General features: G+C 37.8%; 1 protein-coding gene across 17 annotated transcripts in view; it reads left to right on the forward strand.

Moving 5' to 3' along the window:
• The window catches only part of Picalm (phosphatidylinositol binding clathrin assembly protein), a 120,428-nt gene that overhangs the window by 51,933 nt on the left and 53,403 nt on the right, over window positions 1-15,092 (forward strand). For all 17 annotated transcript variants that reach the window (XM_045145078.1, XM_045145081.1, XM_045145079.1 and 14 more), the window contains exons 5-8: window positions 2,014-2,107; window positions 2,817-2,928; window positions 5,386-5,492; window positions 8,079-8,120. In XM_045145078.1, the coding sequence (XP_045001013.1) occupies window positions 2,014-2,107; window positions 2,817-2,928; window positions 5,386-5,492; window positions 8,079-8,120 (355 nt within the window). The remainder of the gene's footprint in view (window positions 1-2,013; window positions 2,108-2,816; window positions 2,929-5,385; window positions 5,493-8,078; window positions 8,121-15,092) is intronic.

The following is a 15,092-nucleotide window of genomic DNA, read 5'->3' on the forward strand; positions in this document are numbered from 1 at the left end:
TCTCTATGTTATAGGACCTTTTCAGTGTTTTTATACATACATTTGTCTTTTTAAAATTTTTTGTTATTTTTATCTATCTATTTGAGAGTGATAGAGGGGCCTCCAGCCATTTTGAATGAACTCCAGATGCGTGTGCCCCCTTGTGCATCTGGCTAATGTGGGTCCTGGGGAGTCGAGCCTTGAACCTGGGTCCTTAGGCTTCACAGGCAAGCACTTAACCACTAAGCCATCTCTCTAGCCCAAGATTTGTCTTATTTTTGAGTGACTATAAAGATCTGTTCTAGGTGTACATTTGGTTTTGATGAATGATAAAATTAAATGTGTAACAAAGTAACAAAGAATTGTTTTAAAATCATTTTTAATGATTATCATCAGTAAATGTTTAGTTTATATACCTATTTCTTTTTCTTTTTCTTTTTTTTGTTTGTTTGTTTGTTTGTTTTTGTTTTTCGAGGTAGGGTCTCACTCTGGCCCAGGCTGACCTGAATTCACTATGTAGTCTCAGGGTGGCCTCGAACGCTCAGTGATCCTCCTACCTCTGCCTCCCTAGTGCTGGGATTTGAGGCATGCACCAGCACCTCCGGCTATACCTATTTATTGTATCTGTTAAACTGGAATCATGTAATAATTCTCAGCAGGAAAGGGGTTCCATGCTTTGTTTTGTTTTTTAAGTATAAGAAGTCTTAGTTTAGAAGACCTGTGTTAATGATATTTCCATATTATAGAAAGAGACTTTTGTTGTAATAGGAGCAGATTGGATAGATTATATTTCAGGATCATACCATCTTTCTATTTTTGAATAAAGAATTAATTTGAATCAAATATTTTGATATGAGCTAAACATTCATGAGGGAAGTTTGAAGATGCTTAGGAGAGTTCACTAAGGAGGGATTTAGCTGGGCATGGTGGTGCACTCCTATAATCTCAGCATTCAGGAGGCAGAAGTAAGTAGGTAGGTGGATTGCTGTGACTTTGAGGCCACTCTGAGACTACATAGTGAATTCTATTCCAGGTCAGCCTGGGCTAGAGAGTGAGACCTTGCCTCGAACTCCCCACCCCACAAAGGGGGAGTATCTAAGGGAATTGTCGCAAATATTCATTACCTATTTGAGATCAATAATCATGAATTTGTAGGCTTGTCAGTTTGCACAGTGCTGTGTTTTCTGTATACTGCTGGGGATCAGACCCAGAGCTTTATGCATGTTAGGCAAATGCTTGTCATTGTGTTAATTGTTTGTAAAACAGTGTTTACAATACTTGTCTGTGGAATTCTAAGCCAGGTGAAGCTACAATGAGAAGGACTTGATTTGGGTAATGGTAGAGTTGATAGACTAAGGTTTTTGATGAGGTTAAATGGTTTTTGCATTAGGAATATTTGAGAAAGCTGGAATGTTGAAAGGTTATTGTTACAGAATGATGTGTCTTGAGTTTTTTCATTTGGTTGCTGAGAGGTGAGATAGTAGGTCTAGGAGCAGTAGAGACTTTAGAGGTCAAAATGCTGGATTGGTTTTCACATAGGTGTTCAGTTAACCAAGAAAGACTAAGATAATGTTTCATGCTTCAGTAATGGAGAAACAACCAGAGAGAAGATCAAGAATGACTTCAACCAGAAGAGATTTAATGAGACGTAATTGTAACTGATAAGAGGGGGTGGTGTCCTCATTTGAGTTCCCAGCAGCTGGTACAACCAGTTTAGTATCTCAGAGGAAACAGTATTGAACAATTGATGAGCTGTCATGATTTAGTAGTAAGGTTATTGCCACTATGCATCTGTCTTTACATGAATATTGGGGACTCCAACCCAGGCCATCAGACTTTGCAAGCCAGCTCCTTTGACCACTGAACCATCTCTTCAGCCCCGTTTTTATTTTTGTATGTCATTCTTGTTTGAGATTCCATAATGACTTAAAAATAGTTGCTTAATTGCACCTTTGTTCTTTAAGTAGAGAAGCAGATGGGAGATTTAATAGAAAATTCACTTGTTTCTGTTTTGTTTGTTTGTGTTTTAAATAGGGCTGATGGAGTTATGAGAACAATGAACACAGAAAAACTCCTAAAAACTGTACCAATTATTCAAAATCAAATGGATGCACTTCTTGATTTTAATGTAAGCTGAATATGCTTTTATAATTGAAATTTTTAAAATGTGATATTCTCAAGTTTTCATAGCTCCTTTTTTCATACTATAATACCCAATTTGGCTAACAATTTTTACCAAAAGGAAAAAGAAAAAGCTTTCAGCCTCCAGGAGACTGGTTTAATTATAGAGCATTCTTTTGGTTTGTATAGAGACTCGGGAGTCCAACCATGTGTGTCTTTTATTTAATACAATGTTGGGTAATTTGTTTCACTGTCTTTGTATAGAACAATTTACCTGATCCTACAACTGATAGGCTTTCGCTCTTCTGAGCAGAAGCAGTGCTGAACTAAATACAGTGCTTATCTATCCTTTGGAAATGTGTAGCACTGTAATAAAGTTACCATTAAAAGATGTAATTGAGGAATTTCAAGTGCTTTGCCCTTTATGACTTCATTCTGCACTAAAATGAATGTTCAGAAGTTGGATTTATTGTTTGCTTCTAAGTTTTGACAAAAGTCTAAACTCTTAAGCTTAAAAGTTTTGCAACATTTACCTAAATTCTAATAAGAAAGGGAAATTTATATATTAGGAAATTTATGTGAAATGTATATATTAGGAAGAAGATTCCTTTTTTTTCTCAGTTCAGCTTTAAATCCCTTTTTTTCTAATATGCCTACATGTTTTAATTTGCTGTGTTTCAGGAATAGAGTTAATTGTACTTTGTATTTTCCTGTAGGTTAATAGCAATGAACTTACAAATGGGGTGATAAACGCTGCCTTCATGCTCCTGTTCAAAGATGCCATTAGACTGTTTGCAGCATACAACGAAGGGATTATTAATTTGTTGGGTAAATACAACTGTATCCTAATAATATATTTTTTAATTTTTTTGTTTATTTTTATTTATTTATTTGAAAGTGACAAAGAGAGAAAGAGGCAGATAGAGAGAGAATGGGCGTGCCAGGGCCTCCAGCCACTGCAAACAAACTCCAGATGCATGCGCCCCCTTGTGCATCTGGCTAACGTGGGTCCTGGGGAGACAAGCCTCGAACAGGGGTCCTTAGGCTTCACAGGCAAGCACTTAACAGCTAAGCCATCTCTCCAGCCTTAATAATATTTTAATACTTATCTTGTCACATGATCTATTAGTGTTGACTGAGTTCTTAAAGCTGCCTAAAAATTCACTGAGCTCTATTCTTTCATTGTAGCAATTTACTTGGAGAAAATATTTACATATGCAAGTGGTTACATTTTTACTTTCATAACTGGAATATTCAACTAGAAGAACTTTATTTTTAGAAACATCAGTAAATTTTTGAGCCATTTTATTAATATCTAGAGATGTTTAAAATTCTCTAAATCTTAGTTGGGGAAACATAGTGAGTTTTGTGTCATTTATATATTTAAATTGGGAAATTCTTTGTCCCGGGAAAATTGTATTTCCTATAATTCTACAGCAAACTTATAAAACTGATTGTGGCTGTGTACACACATACCCACACTCATACACACACGCTCCCTCCCTCTTCTAAATTAAACCCAAGGCCCCTTGAGCTTTGCATATAAGCTCTTCCACTGAGTTATAGCTTAACTATTTATCATTTTTATGGGCCTTTTGGAGTACAGGGTGTTTCCTGGTATATTCGGAATGTATTGGAAGCAGTTATAGAAAGTATCTTTTATTTCAGTAGGATTTGGATGGAGTGGAAAAGCAACCACAAAAAGTTTTATTGAGTGTCAGATACCAAGCAAGTGTTTCTTTTTCAGTGTATGCCCTCTCATTAGAAAGTATTTTTATAAATCTGTTTTTCTTGGACTATTTTGTGCATGTTTTTATGTATATTTGTACAAATGTGAGTATGCATGTATACAAGTGTGTTGTATTGGCTATCTTCATCATTCCTCTCCCATAATGTTTTGAGGTGTGGTCTCTCATTGAACCTGGAGCTCACTGATGGGTCTAGATTAGCTAGCCATCAAATCCTATCTTCCTGTCTCTGCCCCCCCCCCCCCCCCCCCCCCGTGCTGGGATTACAGGCATGTGACACCATGCTTGGATTTTGCATGGGTGCTGGGGATCTGAACTCAGGTCCTCATGCTTGTGTGACAAATACTTAATTGATAAACACCTTCCCAGCCCAGGCTTACCTTTTCATAAGTGAAAAAATGAAGTTGTGAAATCATAGTCTTTTATCTGATAATTGGTAAAAAACAAAGCTCTTCGTTGCTGTCTGCATATTAAATTAGCTTTCCAAGTATTATTTGAACAAAGTAGAGTTGTTATCTTAGTATGTTAGTATTAATAAACTGTTAGTAAAACTATTTGGAAATAGATACTAGTATTTATTTTTTTGAGAGAGAGAAAGAGGCAGAAAGAGAGAATGAGAATGGGTTTACTAGGGCCTGCCACTGTAAACATACTCCAGATGCATGTGCCACTTTGTGCATCTGGCTTTACATGAGTATTGAGTACTTGAACTTGCATCATTAGGTTTTTCAGGTAAGTGTGTTAACCACCGAGCCATCTCTCCAGCCCTGATGCTAGTACTTTAAATGGAATAAGACATATGTTCTTGTGCAAATATGTACTTGAAAATTGTGAAGGAAGAAGTATGTGGAGCAAAATAATAATATAAGTAAAGCCCTGCTCCCATTTTTTTTTTTTTATAGTCTTAAACATTTTATTTTGTTTATTTACTTGGGAGACAGAGAGAGAGAGAGAGAGAGAGAGAGAGTATGGGCATGCCTGGGCCTCCAGCCAATGCAAATGAACTCCAGACACATGTGCCACCATGTGCATCTGGCTTAAGTGGTACCTGGAGAATCAAACCTTGGTCCTTAGGCTTTGCAGGCATACAGCATAACCGCCAAGCTATCTCCCCAGTCCTATGCTCCCATTTTCACTGTAGCAGCATATCCAAATTTGCTTTAAATATCTAAACTAATTTAGGTCTGATTTTGTTTTTGAATTTTTATTTATTTGCTAGAGAGGGGGGCACAGATAAAGAAAATGGGTGTGCCACAGCCTCTAGCCACTGCAAACAAACTCCAGATGGATGCACCACCTTGTATATATCTGGCTTATGTAGGTCCTGGGGAATTGAACTTTGGTCCTTTGGCTTTGCACATAAACACCTTTAACTGTTCAGTCATCTCTCTAGTCCTAGGTCTGTTATTTTTGTTGTAGGGTAAGTTCTTTGAGAGACCTATGTGATGTTTTTGGAGACATCATTAGCTAATCTTTTTCTTTTTTCAGCATTATATTTTGATGTGAATAAAAGCATTTTTATACTTAATTTTGGCAGAAAAATATTTTGATATGAAAAAGAACCAGTGCAAAGAAGGTCTTGACATCTACAAGAAGTTTTTGACTAGGATGACAAGAATATCAGAGTTTCTCAAAGTTGCAGAGGTAAATTCCCTTTAAGGAACTATTCCTTTTTTTTGTTTGTTTTTGGTTGTTTGTTTATACATGGATTTGAAGGGGTCGTTATTTAAATCAATTATGTCGATATGGCAAAGTAATATCCAACAATATTAATACACTATATTGAGTAAACTATGCTGTATATTTAAGTCAGTATGGCATATTGAAAATAGCCTTTTTTTTTTTTTAAGGTAGGGTTTCACTCTAGCCCAGGCTGACCTGGAATTCACCATGTAGTCTCAGGGTGGCCTCAAATTCTTGGCAATCCTCCTACCTCTGCCTACGGAGTGCTGGGATCAAAGGTGTGCATCACCATGCCCAGCTAATGTATTTTTAGGTTGTATCCATCTCTACATAATCAGACAATAGGATGCAGTGGTGGTAGTGAGTTTTATGTTGTACCATTTTGTTTGAGGCTTGTTGTGTTAATGTCAGTACAATTTCCCTTTCTGCAGAGGTCTGCAATTAGAACCACACATAGTTCCCCTCCATAAGTGAGTTTTTCATACTTCTATTGATTGTGATAACCATAAAAAGTAGGTTACAGGATAATACCAGTTTTAAAAATATTTTTACTAACCTAGTGATTCTAGTAATATTCTATAGCAGTTGGAATTAACCTTTGGGGAAAAAGTTTTATTTTATAATGCCCACTGAAGTGTTTATAATGCCCACTGAAGTGTGTCTTGGATTAAAAAGATCTTTTAAAGGTAGAAAACAGATTTTTTTGCTCCCATTCTTTTAGGATCAGTCACATAATAAAATTATAAGCAGATAAGATTTATGCTATTAATCCAGTAAATTTTTTAAATGAATTTTACTTAGCTAACTTTGGATCACTTATGTCCTTTGTGTTTGGTTGATTATGGTTCCTGTTACAACATTTAAGCCCTTAACTTTAAGTCTGCTAAAGTGAGGTAAATTACCTGTTCCATATGATCTAAGAAATCTGAAGGTATTCCTCCTCTAAAATACTGTCATGAGACTGTCTTTAGTCTAGCTCTGCCATTAAGAACCTTAATTCCTTAAGTAAAGTAACCTCTTGGCATGTGATTGAAGGAAATAGATATCTTAGATAGTGATGACATATTAATATGTGAGTATGAATGGACTGATTAGATTTTCTACCTGTGAGGTTGAAAAAAATAGAAGGGGGAATGACTGGAAGTGAAATAGTCAAAGGAGGATCACAGTTTACTAGTTTGGGTGCTAAACTAAATAGGAAGTTATTTTTTTGCTGGAAATTGTATAGTTTATTAATATCATTGAAGTATGTTGGAGTTTTATATGGAGATAACTATATCCTGGTTACTTATCACTTGATACTTGTGAAAGATGACCTACCAATAACAGTAAAAATAGGTTGTAAAAAGTGTTATCTCTGGTGATGGGGATTGTTGGCATAAATATATTTTATAGAGAAGGAGAAAGTAAGTTGAAAGCAATTTGATGCCATTGAAGTTGATTGTTAATTTCTTATGTCCCAAGAAACTTGTTCATAGTTTTGCCCCCTAGGTAGGGTCTTACTCTAGCTCAGGCTGACCTGGAATTCACTATGTAGTCTCATGGTGGCCTTGAACTCAAGGCAATCCTCCTACCTCTGCCTCTGGAGTGCTGGGGTGCTGGGATTAAAGGTGTCTGCCACCATGCCTAGCATTAGCCTTTCTTACTCTTTTTTTTTTTTAATGACCATTTAAGTTTTAAGTTTTTTTCTCTATTGTCCTCAAATGGCTCTTTGAAATAACCTCTTTATAGAAGAGCAGATGAGGTTTGACTTAAATTATTTATAAAGGAGCAGATGAGATTTGACTTACTCTTTTTTTCTAAATTTTATTTTTATTTATTTAAGAGAGAGAGAGAGAAAGAAAGGGTACACTAGGGCCTCCAGCCACTGAAAACAAACTACAGATACATGTGCCACCTTGTGCATCTGGCTCACATGGGTGCTGGGGAATTGATCCTTGAACTGGGGTCCTTAAGCTTCACAGGCAAGTGCTTAAATGCTAAGCCACCTCTCTAGCCCCAGCCTTTTGTATTTTTTTAAAAGATTTATTTTTATTTATTTATTAAAGACAGAAAGGGAGAGAGAGAGAGACAGAAAGAGAGTGAGGATGGGCACGCCAGGGCCTCTAGCTACTGCTTACAAACTCTAGATGCATGCGCCACCATGTGCATCTGGCTTATATGGGACATGGAGAATTGAACCTGGGTCCTGAGGCTTCGTAGGCATGTGCCTTAACCCCTAAGACTTCTCTCCATCCTAGCCTTTCTTATTCTTGATAATGGTTTTATTATATAACACATAAGAGAGATGAGTTTTCATATTGTTGCTCTATAAGTGTTCAGAAGACATGGGGATTGTAATTGAACAGACTTGGGAAATTTCCAATTCTTGTTTTCCTATTGTTAAAAAATTTTACAGACATTGAAGACATTGAGTGATATCTTTGGAGATTAAATATTTTTTCTGATTTTTAATGTTCTAATTGCAGTATTCTATTTGCCCAATTTTTATTTATAAAACATTTTTATTGTAATGTCATATGTTAAATAAAGTCCTTCTCTTTATAGCAAGTTGGAATTGACAGAGGAGATATACCAGATCTTTCACAGGTGAGTTTTTTCTTTATGGTTAGTCCTGAGGATTGAACCTGGGACCTTGCATGTGCTAGGCAAATATTCTACCATTGAGCTGTATTCTTAGTCCCTCTACTCTGTTGTGCACTACATTATTAAGATGAGTAATATTGTAGCACCCATTGTCAAGATCAGGGCAGTTTTTCTTCTTTAAAAAAATTGAGTGTGCATATGAGTATGTAATGTGTGTGTGCTTGGGCACAAGTGTGCTACAACATGTATGTGTTCAGAGGACAACCTTGGTCTTCTCCTTCCACCTTGTTTGAGACAGTGTCTCTCTTGTTTGCCACTGGGAAAGCTAGACTAGCTGGTCCCCTAGCTTTAGGATTCTCCTGACTCTCCTCCAGTTGCCTGCCGTAGGTACATTGAGATTACAGAGACGTGCACCACTTTGCATTTGGCTCTACGTTGGTCTCCAGTTGGCAAGATTGCATAGCCAGCACCTTTAATCACTGAGTCATCTCCCCAGCCCCAGGATAATTCTTCTTGACAAATTTTAACATGTGATGTGTTGCTGAAAATAGTCCTAAGGCTCTGACCACATAAAATAATGTACTAATTGTTTAAGAGGCCTATCCACCACCACCACTTATTTATTTAATTTTCTCCCATCATTTTCAAAAGAAAACAACCAAACTAAACAAAATTTTAGAAAAAGCACTTTGGGAATTAAACTCAGAGACTGGCATTTTATTTATTTTTTGTTATACCGGTGAAAGAAAATGATTTTTTATATTTTACTTATTTATTTGAAGGAGAGAGAGAGAGAGAGAGAGAGAGAGAGAGAGAGAGAGAGAGAGAGAGAGAGGGAGAGAATGGGCATACCAGGGTCTCTAGGCCCACTGCAAACAAACTCCAGATGCATGTGCCACCTTATGCATCTGGTTTACGTGGGCCCTGGGGAATTGAACCCGGATCCTTTGGCTTTGCAGGCAAGTGCCTTAACCATTAAGCCCAAGAAAACGATTTTTAAAGAGCAATAGCTTTACTAGGAAAATAAAGATGACTATTGTATCTTAAACAGTAGGTTGTATCTTAAAATTCTTATCTTCATGTCCTGGAAGATTTGACTCCATCTATATGCATCTTGTTCTTTCCTCAGATCTCACTTCATTCAAGCTGGAGTTGAGCAAAGACATGGATTAATTTTCCGGCAAGTAGCGCAGGCAGCCAGGTGGAATAAGAGGCCATGAAAAATTATTTTTAAAAAATTTTTTTTTGTTCATTTTTATTTATTTATTTGAGAGTGACAGAGACAGAAAGAGGCAGATAGAGAGAGAGAGAGAATGGGCGCGCCAGGGCTTCCAGCCACTGCAAACAAACTTCAGACGTGTGCGCCCCCTTGTGCATCTGGCTAACGTGGGTCCTGGGGAATCGAGCCTCGAACTGGGGTCTTTAGGCTTCACAGGCAAGCGCTTAACCTCTAAGCCATCTCTCCAGCCCAAAAAATTATTTTATACAAGACTTTTCTTAAAATTATTTTATTTATTTTTACCCAGAGAGAGAGAAAAGGGACAGAGAGAGAGAGTGAGAGAGACAGAGAAAGGGAGGAAGAATGGGCCCGCTAGGGCCTCTAGTGCTAGACACTGCAACTGAGCTCGTCATTTGTGTGCTACTTGTGTCTGGCTCTACGTGGGTACCAGGGAACCAAACGCAGGTGTTTAGGCTTTGCAGGCAAGCACCTTAACCACTGAGCCATCTCTATAGCCCGAGATTTATTTTCCTATTTTAAATCTTCTATGTTGGCTGTTAGACTAATAGGAGTATTAGATGGGACTAAACCTGAAAATGTAGAATTAAAGAGCAGACTTTAAAATGAGCCTGTCAGAGTTTGAATTCTGGCTACAGATAGCTGGCCTATGCCTTTGAATTTACTTTTATCATTCTGTAAAATGGGACATTGCAGTACCTTTTCATATAGTAGTTTGGAAATCTAGTTAATGACATTTAGAGCATTTAAAAACATTTAATTAATATTAACTAGTTGTCTTTCATCATTTTCACTAAATTTCTGAGAAGGAAACTATATGCTTACAAGGTCCAGTGGCATATTGCCAGCATCATATTTAAAAAGTTAGTGGTTTAAAGTCTGCATAAGACATTTTAACTTGTTCTGATCCCTTGTAAGACATACTTTTACTATCTTTTAATTATTTTTTGTAGCTATGACTAAGAGTAGGCTTCATTATGATATTTTCAACATATATCATTATGTTTTGTTCTTATTTGCCCCCCACTCTTATCTTTTGCTGACCCTCTTCCTTCCCTCAAATATCCCCCATTCTGCTTTCATGTCACATGTATTCCATTACTCTTGCCCTTTTAAAATATTTCCTTTCCCTCTCATGGTCTCCATTCTAGTTTCGTACCTGCTACTGAATGACTATTTTTGGTGGGAAGAACAGTCTGCTCACATCAGATAGGAAAACAGCTACAGACCAAAGAAATGATTCTACCCAAGTCTAGTTTGGTGAACCAGTGAGTTTATTAGTGTTAATTACAGGGTCATGGATAAATTGAAAGCAGCTGCATCACTGGAAACGCCACCCAAACATAGGCAACAGCTCATAAATGTATTCCTGGAGCTCCTTGCTCCATTTCAGGCAGTCCACTGAAGAGTCTTTTCTCTCCTAGCCGTTGTTTTCTGCTTCCATAACCGTGGAAGGGCAGCTTGTGAGTCTTGAAGTGTTCCCGAGTCTGATTAGTCTCCCTTTTGTCTTCAGGAAGAAATACTTCAACTGTGAGGAAATACCTACACAACACCTAGACAAATACATGGAGACACATGCAGGCCCAGGTTAAATATAGATTCTACACATGAAGGTAGATGTGGAGGATTTGTCTTTCTGAGTTTGACCTATTTTAATGACTTCCATCTTTTTCTGCCAATGTCATGATCTCATTTTTCATACCCAAATAAAATTCTTTTGTGTGTATATACATTTTTATTTATTTATTTGGCAGAGGGAGAGAGAATGGGGTACCAGGGCTCCAGCCACTGCAAATGAACTCCAGATGCTTGCACCCCATTGTGTATCTGGCTTTCGTGGGACCAGTGAAATTGAACCTTGGTCCTTTGGCTTTACAGACAAACACCTTAACTGCTAAGCCATCCCTCTAGCCCACATTTTCTTAACCCATTTGTCTGTTGATAAACATCAACAAACCATTGTTTTTTAATTTAATTTATTGGTTTTTTTAATAAAAAGGTTACGTACCTTTTTATTAAAAAGATAGATTCCCACTCTCCCCACCCCAATTCTGCTGAGGGTCTTTGGTGGGGTTACTGGTAGTCATTGCAGTCTGCAGGAGTGGGGGAAACATGGAGTCTCAGGCTATTTCCACCCAACCTGAGGCTCTCCCAGTCTTTGTCGCCCTCGCACCCTGTGATGATACCTGAGCCTTGGTGGGCAAGATAAGAGATCTGGTTTAGTGTTGCTTTCTCTGTAGACTTTGGACCTCTGTTTTTATGAGGGTTGAGTGACCATAGTATCTGTCACCATTTCCCTGGAACTGGTTTTTAGACTTGCCCTGAGAGCAGTATTAGTGTCATCACTTCCCCTGTAATGACTTCTGGGTCTGGGCAGATGAGGTGGAAATGACCCATCTCCTGATAGTTGGCTCTCGCTCTCTCTTTTTTAAAATTTTTTCGAGGTAGGGTCTCACCCTAGCCCGCACTGACCTGGAATTCACTATGTAGTTAAGGGTGGCCTCAAACTCACAGTGATTCTCCGACTGTGCCTCCCAAGTGCTGGGATTAAAAGTGTGTGTGCCACCACACCCTGCAGGCTTTCTTCTTTTTAATTTTTTTTATTATTTATTTATTTATTTATTTATTTATTTGAGAGCAACAGACAGAGTAATAGGCAGATAGAGAAAGAGAGAATGGGCACACCAGGGGCTCTCCCTTCTTGATGTATCCTTGTTCTTCCCCTTATTTTACTCCATGCCACATGTGTGCAAAGGTGTCCGGCAGTCCATACCAGTCTCTGGGGAACTGCCATATCATAAAATGTGAAAGTATCTATGTGGTATATTGGTTTAGAAGAGTCGTTAGGGTAAATACCCAGGAATGGTATTTGTGGGTCATAATATATGCTAGTTGAACTTTTAGCTGTTTTTGTTTTTGTTTTCTGGAGGCAGGATCTCACTGTCTAGTCCAAGCTCACGTGGAACTTACTCTGTATCCTAGGCTGGCCTTAAACTCATGGTGACCTTCCTACTTCAGGCTCTTGAGTGCTAGTTCATAGCATAAGCCACCATGTTCTTCGTGGTTTTTTTGTTTTTTTTTGTTTATGTGTTTGTTTTGAGGCTGACCTGGAATTCATTGTGTATTCTTAGGATGGCTTCCAACTCATGGCGATCCTCTTAACTCTGCCTCCCATGTGCTGGGATTAAAGGCGTGCACCAGCACTCTTTTTGTTCTTGAGGAACATGCACACTGAGTTCCATAGTGATTGCACCAGTTTACATTCTTTTTTTTTTATTTTATTTATTTATTTATTTTTATTAACATTTTCCATGATTATAAAATATATCCCATGGTAATTCCCTCCCTCCCCACCCCCACACTTTCCCGTTTGAAATTCCATTCTCCATCATATTACCTCCCCATTACAATCATTGTAATTACATATATACAATATCAACCTATTAAGTAGCCTCCTCCCTTCCTTTCTCCACCCTTTATGTCTCCTTTTCAACTTACTGGCCTCTGCTACTAAGTATTTTCATTCTCACGCAGAAGCCCAGTCATCTGTAGCTAGGATCCACATATGAGAGAGAACATGTGGCGCTTGGCTTTCTGGGCCTGGGTTACCTGACTTAGTATAATACTTTCCAGGTCCATCCATTTTTCTGCAAATTTCATAACTTCATTTTTCTTTACCGCTGAGTAGAACTCCATTGTATAAATGTACCACATCTTCATTATCCACTCATCTGTTGAGGGACATCTAGGCTGGTTCCATTTCCCAGCTATTATAAATTGAGCAGCAATAAACATGGTTGAGCATGTACTTCTAAGGAAATGAGATGAGTCCTTTGGATATATGCCTAGGAGCGCTATAGCTGGGTCATATGGTAGATCAATCTCTAGCTGCTTTAGGAACCTCCACACTGATTTCCACAATGGCTGGACCAGATTGCATTCCCACCAGCAGTGCAGAAGGGTTCCTTTTTTTCCACATCCCCGCCAACATTTATGATCATTTGTTTTCATGATGGTGGCCAATCTGACAGGAGTGAGATGGAATCTCAATGTAGTTTTAATCTGCATTTCCCTGATGACTAGTGATGTAGAACATTTTTTAAGATGCTTATATGCCATTCGTATTTCTTCCTTTGAGACCTCTCTATTTAGCTCCATAGCCCATTTTTTGATTGGCTTGTTTGGTTCCTTATTATTTAACTTTTTGAGTTCTTTGTATATCCTAGATATTAATCCTCTATCAGATATATAGCTGGCGAAGATTTTTTTCCATTCTGTAGGTTGCCTCTTTGCTTTTTTCACTGTGTCCTTTGCGGTACAAAATCTTTGTAATTTCATTAGGTCCCAGTGGTTAATCTGTGGTTTTATTGCCTGAGCAATTGGGGTTGTATTCAGAAAGTCTTTGCCAAGACCAATATGTTGAAGGGTTTCCCCTACTTTTTCCTCTAGCAGTTTCAAAGTTTCCGGTCTGATGTTAAGGTCTTTAATCCATTTGGACTTAATTCTTGTGCATGGCGAGAGAGAAGAATCTATTTTCATCCTTCTGCAGATATTTATCCAGTTTTGAAAACACCATTTGCTGAAGAGGCTGTCTCTTCTCCAATGAGTATTTTTGGCATTTTTATCGAATATCAGGTGGCTATAGCTATTTGGGCTTACATCTGGGTCCTCTATTCTGTTCCCCTGATCTACATGTCTGTTTTTGTGCCAGTACCATGCTGTTTTTGTTACTATGGCTCTGTAGTATAGGGTAAAATCAGGTATGGTGATACCACCAGCCTCTTTTTTGTTGCTCAGTATTATTTTAGATATTCGAGGTTTTTTGTGATTCCAAATGAAGTTTTGGATTGTTTTTTCTATTTCCATGAAGAAAGCCTTTGGAATTTTGATGGGGATTGCATTAAATGTGTAGATTGCTTTAGGTAAGATTGCCATTTTCAAGATATTGATTCTTCCAATCCAGGAACAAGGGATGTTTCTCCACTTTCTAGTGTCTTCTGCAATTTCTCGCTTGAGTGTTTTAAAGTTCTCATTGTATAGATTCTTTACTTCCTTGGTTAGGTTTATTCCAAGGTATTTTATTTTTTTTGATGCAATTGTGAATGGGAGTGATTCTCTGATTTCATCCTCTGTGTGTTTGTTGTTAGCATATATGAAGGCTACTGATTTCTGTGTATTTATTTTGTATCCTGCTACATTGCTGTAGGTTTTGATCAGCTCTAACAGCTTGCTAGTAGACTCTTTAGGGTCCTTTATGTATAGAATCATGTCATCTGCAAATAATGATAACTTGATTTCTTCCTTTCCAATTTGTATCCCTTTTATGTGTGTCTCTTGCCTTATTGCTATAGCCAAGACTTCCAAAACTATATTAAATAGAAGTGGGGACAGTGGACACCCTTGTCTTGTTCCTGATTTTAGTGGAAAAGCTTCCAGTTTTTCCCCATTTAGTAATATGTTGGCTGTAGGCTTGTCATAAATAGCCTTTATTATATTGAGATATGTTCCTTCTATTCCCAGTCTCTGTAGGACTTTTATCATGAAGGGATGTTGGATTTTGTCAAATGCTTTCTCTGCATCTAATGAGATGATCATGTGATTTTTGTCCTTCAACCCGTTTATGTAATGTATTACATTTATAGATTTGCGTATGTTGAACCATCCCTGCATCTCTGGGATAAAGCCTACTTGGTCAGGGTGAATGATCTTTTTGATATACTCTTGTATTCTGTTTGCCA

The sequence above is a fragment of the Jaculus jaculus genome, chromosome 3 (assembly GCF_020740685.1).
Source record: "Jaculus jaculus isolate mJacJac1 chromosome 3, mJacJac1.mat.Y.cur, whole genome shotgun sequence".
Taxonomy (NCBI): Eukaryota; Metazoa; Chordata; class Mammalia; order Rodentia; family Dipodidae; genus Jaculus; species Jaculus jaculus.